The sequence below is a fragment of the Etheostoma spectabile genome, chromosome 15, assembly GCF_008692095.1.
Source record: "Etheostoma spectabile isolate EspeVRDwgs_2016 chromosome 15, UIUC_Espe_1.0, whole genome shotgun sequence".
Lineage (NCBI taxonomy): Eukaryota > Metazoa > Chordata > Actinopteri > Perciformes > Percidae > Etheostoma > Etheostoma spectabile.
In genome coordinates this window covers 9,332,607-9,338,526 of record NC_045747.1, presented here as the reverse complement: position 1 = coordinate 9,338,526, position 5,920 = coordinate 9,332,607, and the positions used below count along the sequence as shown (strand labels likewise).

At 39.9% G+C, this 5,920-nt stretch overlaps 1 protein-coding gene across 3 annotated transcripts in view; it reads right to left on the bottom strand.

The window, feature by feature from the left end:
* Positions 1-5,205, bottom strand: part of LOC116703032 (ubiquitin carboxyl-terminal hydrolase 22) — a 44,805-nt gene extending 39,600 nt beyond the window's left edge. Inside the window, exons 1-2 of one of the 3 annotated variants that reach the window (XM_032537601.1) lie at positions 4,647-5,205; positions 3,715-3,747 (exon numbers count right to left, since the gene is read on the bottom strand). In XM_032537601.1, the coding sequence (XP_032393492.1) occupies positions 3,715-3,747; positions 4,647-4,766 (153 nt within the window). In that variant the 5' untranslated portion in view covers positions 4,767-5,205. The remainder of the gene's footprint in view (positions 1-3,714; positions 3,748-4,646) is intronic. The other 2 variants (XM_032537599.1, XM_032537600.1) reach the window with 2 other exon arrangements.
* Between the last annotated feature and the right edge of the window lie 715 nt (positions 5,206-5,920).

Sequence of the window (5,920 nt, the reverse complement as noted above, 5' to 3'; positions counted from 1 at the left end):
GACAGGAGGGAGAAAAGAGTGACAGAAGGAAGTGAATGTGTCATACTTGAAAGAAAAAAAAAGATTATATATTAAATTGTACTACCTCTGAAATTCCCAGCAACATCTAGCAAATGCTTTCTCTCTCATCTTCCATCATCACAAGCAAAAAGGTTGTTTTTTTTTACTTGTGGGAAAAGGGGGGGTATGGTTCCTCTGATCCTAAATGATTTATTAAAACTAGAAGATAAAAAGATGAATTCAGTCAGCTCTCTAATCACCACCCTTAGCCCTTTAATCAAAGTGAGAGCAAATTCTTCAAAGACGTTACGGCTGTAAAATTCCACCAACCCTGCATTCATCTCATCCCATTTCTATTCAACCTAAGATAATAGATTTGGTTTAACTGCATGACAGATTCCTTCATTGCAGCAGTGTTTTTAGTACACATAAAACCTTCTCCTATAGATAGTAAACAGAGTATTCTGTTGGATGGGGCAGCACACAAAATACATAACCATTACCTTCATTAATATTCACATTATTCTCTTCACCACCATAGCCATTCACAAATCATAAATAATAAGTATGACTGGAGTTGGCCTAAAGAGGAATAGATGCAACTGTAAAAGCAAGGGCAGGTTTTATATCCAAGCTTTGACAACATCCGACTGTGCAAGTCTGGTTAAATGGCACATAGCAATCTGGTGTAACAGGAATCTCAATTAAGAGAGGAAACATAAGAATTCTGTGCAGACAAAGGCTCACGTGCCATTCTCAATCCCAATTACTCAACAGACCCGATAAAATACACTAAAAATACATTCCCAACACAGTAATAAAAGATTCAGAGATGGGAATGAAAGTAAGGACCCAGGAAGATAGAAGGGGAAGTACATCAGAACAATAGTTCCTCTTTTGAAATTTGAAATGGAGCCCTTTTTTGTTGCATGATGCATACTGACAGTCTACAGTGGGTGTAGCCCCTCTAGCTATATGGCATGCAGCACACCTTGACCAGAACAGAATTTAATGAAGCACAAAAGAAAATCATGTATGATTGAATGTCCATTATAACCAAAGAGAAAACACTTTTGCATACTGGTTTCTTCTTTCCATCTCCCTTAGTTGGACATCTTTAATACACTGCTCAATAGGCATTTACTGTTTTCTCCATGGAGCATTTGTGTCAAATACAACAGCTCCATTGTGCACACTATCATACACTGTGTTAGTGTAAACAAATAAGCACATCCCAAGCTAATGGGGCATTTCATTTAGAATTAACTTGCCAAAAGAATTATGAATTAATTTTTCCTAGTTAAGGATAGCAGATCCCAAGCCACACTGGATGATGATGTCATCTCTGCAAGCTCCTATATCCGGCACTCATTCTGCCATTTCTTACCCATGTGGGTTACCGATTGTGCATGCAGAGCAGGTGACAGATTTCCCGCTATAATGTTCCTGCACATTGCCTGGGAATTGATTTTAGCTTGAGGTAGAGAGGATGACAGCTTGCATGGAGGCTGCTGAGGACAGACTACAGGAAAATGAAAAAAGAAATGAGGAAGGTGGAAGAGGAGATGAAAATCTGCAATCAAGAATAAAAGGCATTCACTAATGAAACTGAGTCTAAATACAATGTCAAAATGGGTCTTTTGTATCCCTCAGTCTCTGAATGGCAATGACTTAACTTCCCTCTATACATAAAGTGTCTCTTTTACTACAGTGCTTGCCATGTATTTGCTATTGTTGTACACTTGTGAGACTGATATGCTGTAAGTAGTGCAACGGTAAGCGTTTGTTTTATCAAGCATGCTAACAAGCATACCTCTCAATGCCACAACTATTCAAATAACTGTTTCCACATAGCACGGACAGATGCATGATGCAGGATTTCTACGTGTATTTTTATTCCACAATGTTAAGAACGCAGGATGTGATGTTAAAGGCACCTAGTCTTAAAGCTCATAATTCAGAGCTTAACAAAATCAAAGACTGCCTCACCTCAGGAGAATTCCCTGCCTGTTACCACTGGAGTAGCACTACACCTGCTCTGCACGTCAGAGTCGTTAGGTAGTAAAGAGCCTTGATGGTGTGGTGTGAGACACAAGACTCATACTCCCATACAGCCATCCTGGAGTGCAATAAGGCAGTAGAGAGAACACTTCATTCAGGAGCCACTTTCCTTTCACTCTGTATCAGTCACCTGTACCATCAGTGTCTGTTTACAGATGGGTAGAGCTAAAACAATAGGTACAAACACTAACAGATGTCAGACAGCTATTTGGCAACAAAATCCATAGCAAATTTGTCAATCAACAAAACTAGCAAATTATTTGTCAATCAACTTTAATTGTAAACAACTGTAATCAGCAAAGAAATCAAAAGAAATACATAGCTGCATTGCAAAAATATTTAAAAAAACAGGTGTGTCCTTCTCTTTTCACTTACATCACACTTGTAAAAGTAATTATACAGTATATCTAAAATGTGAATAACAGAAAAATAACAAGGCCTATTGTCAGTTATGTAAGATTACTTCAAGATTCCAAGGCCACTGGTGTACTGTGACGCAGTGGCATGTGAGAGGAACTAGACAGAATACTAACTGCACTGACAGATGACACAGACTGATGGAGGACAGAGCATACAAATACAATGCAATCAAGTCTAAACCTACCAATGACCGCTTTAACGTGTACAGAAACTTGCTCACGGCAGCTCAACCCAAATTACTTTAATGCAAAATTGTCTTTGAATGCAATCTAACCTTGAGGACCGTGACCATTAGCAAGCTGGTTTTCATGTAGCATGCCACCACGGGCATGGTAGAAAAACAGGGAAGAGATATTTCCCCATTCCCCTTTTATATTGTCATTGTTTCTGTCAAAATAGCAGAGACAAAGTGTTTTTGTCAAAGGTAAGAAAAGTGGTGGTTGCTGCTGAAGCACTGGTCATGGTGCTTGTCAACTTGTTAGAAAAAAAATGGTAGCAGTAAGGGTGCTGAAACATTGAGACTTTCCAAACTAATACAGAAATGGTTCTCCAAAAATTAAAATTTAGCAACAGCTAAACATGCCTTTGGGGTAGGGCCAAACATTATGAATTGCTAACAAGTGAGCAATAGAAAATCGACCAGTCTTATTTCCGTGATAGATTGACTAAGCTCCCGTTGATTGCATTCCTGTCAGGTAGAGTGTGAGGAAAAAAACAACAGTTATTAACAGTTATAAAATGCTGGGAAAAGTGTAGGGAGTGCCCCCCACTACACTGTCTGATACTCTTTTAGGGCTGTCTGACCTTTTCAGATGCTCTCTATTTATTTTTAATTCTGATGCACACCAGGGTTTAAAAATTATTAATAAAGACAAAGTGAAATCTGTGCTCAAACCAAAGTATGTCACAACACTGTATTAACAAAAGGGCCATCAAACACTGCACTAACCATTTGTTTTCAACATGCCTGCAATGTAACTGAGCTATGCTTTTGGCTGTTTTGCTCATAGTCCACCCTCCCACCCAGTAATCTCACTGGCTGTAACTGTGTATTACAGCAAAAACAGCGATGGGGCTGAATTCTTCCGCTATGCAGGTTTACATCTAATATTCAGTCCATTAAATGAAAAGGCACTGAGGCACACAGATAGGTGAGCAAGAGAAGAGAAAGCAAGCCAGCTCGTGAACTACAGTATGTCTGTGAAGATGAGGAGGGGATAAGCATCAACTCACCAGCTCTGTCCATCCTGCATCACTCTGAAGCACCTATTTTATCACAACGACATAAAAATGTATGACATATATAAGAGAAGCATGGATTGTTTATTTTATTTTTTAACAGTCAAGCAACCTAGACATGTTTGCAATCCAAAGTAAAATGGAGTGTTATTTTAAATGTACATCATGGCACAAAAACAAAACAAGTTTTGGTTGACAAAAAAAGAAGTGATGTTGGTAAAGTGAAATAAACTGCAACACAGTCCGGTGATGACATCACGTTAGTGAGCTAATTCGGAGCAGCGTAGGCCGAACAGGTGTGGGATAAGCCAAAAAGGAAATTGGCAATGAAGTTATCAGCTGATGTCCCAGCATCCAAACTCTTGCCAGAATGACAAGTGCAGAAAAAAAACACAGACCTGGGATGCCCAAGAGAGAACCGCTAATATGTGGCCTTAATGCGTGCGTGTGGAGAGACACAATGGGTACATTTGGTGTGGTAATGTTAGCCCATGGCCCCTACTTTCCTCAAACCCAAGTTTAACCATGCAGCTAACAGTGCAGCATCTACCAGACAAACCCGTTAAGCTAACCTAGCCGATTGACTCACAAAATAAAAAGGTTGAACAAACATTGCTCGACCTAGTAAAGAGAAATTGAACGTTGTGGTTAAAATAGCAAAGAAGCCACCAGACTCCGCAGTTCACCAAGCAGAGTATTGCTGGCTAGCTAACTTACCGGTGATAACCTAGCTAGCTGCCTAACCCTATTAGCAACATTTTTGCTGCCAGAGTACTTTCACTAAACCCGTAATTTTGTTCAACGCGTTCAGGGATTGTGCTTCACGTGGGACATAATTTGCACTCCAGTTCTGTGTCGGTCTGTGCCACATTCAAATTATTTCACTTTTGTTTCTGAAGCTAACGTTGCAGTTCCTGTGTTTTTACCTTGCGTCTCCTTGTCTCAGCAGTACCACTCCAAACAAAGCATTGGTATATGACTCGAAGATTTTGTTTCCAATTATCCACCTTATAACCGTTAACATGGGAGCACCCGGCCGGACTCATGACAGACAAAACATTCAGTTTGGGTTTGTAGGTGACAATGAAAAGTCTCCTGGATGATTCAGCTAGCTGGCTAGCTAGTTACGAACTGTTTGTCCAGAAATGGTTTCCGTTTAGAAATGGGACAATCGATGTAGTATCCAAAATGCTCCTCGGGCATCTGACAAACACGGTCTCTGATTAACTAGCTACACACCTGTTCATGTAGCTAGTCATCTAACGGAATTATAACTAAAAAATACTGCTCCCCTTGCTGTTTTGACAGTTGCCTTTAACGTTAGCTCCACTTCTACTCTCACGATTAGTTAGCTTTCTTTCTCTAGTTAGCCTGCTAACACTCAACTACAGCTTCACAATGCCCGCCCAGCGTTCACCGTGATTTGCCAACACAAAGACGTTACGTCACTACGCTGGTTTTAGAGCACGTTGTGTGCGTTTGGTTTGGACCCCGGTGAGTTCCGTATGGGGGAATTTTATGATTTTAACCATAGGATGCTTCGATGACGTTGCCTTAAGAAAAACACCTCCCATTTAGGGAGGTATGGAATCTATAACCGATCCCAAAACTTAACGTTATTCTAAATGGTACAAAGCTGATCTTTTTCTGTAATAAGCAAAATTGACGGCAAGGACCCAATTGTTATTGATCCCCCTTTATGTGTCAATCATTATAGATTGCTATGTAGGACAGATGCTTCTTCTCTCTCATGAATGCATATATTTGATGGTCACTTTTCACGCACGCATTGTCAAATCATGCATGCAATTTAGTGTGACATCTAAAAATTACAAACTAAATATTTTAATCTGAACTCAGTATCAGTAAAAATCCCCTGCTTTTCTAATAGTAAGCGCACGTTTAACCCTTTTAGTATCATCAACTAAAGTCTACCACCTTGTGGTTATATGGTGTATGTGTGTAGTCCAAGATATAAAGGGAACACAACTGCAACTTAGTTTCATGAATACAGGTGTCCATGTGATAGCATGCAGGCTTCACCATATGGCCACATGTCTCTATTGGGATCTCAGCTTTGATTGACATGGAGGCAAAACTTCAGCACTGGGCTGATGCTGCTGGATACCAACAAGCTCAATTTGACAATTAAAAATGAGTCAGGCCCAAAGCCCTGAGTTACTGAAGTACAGATTTGGCA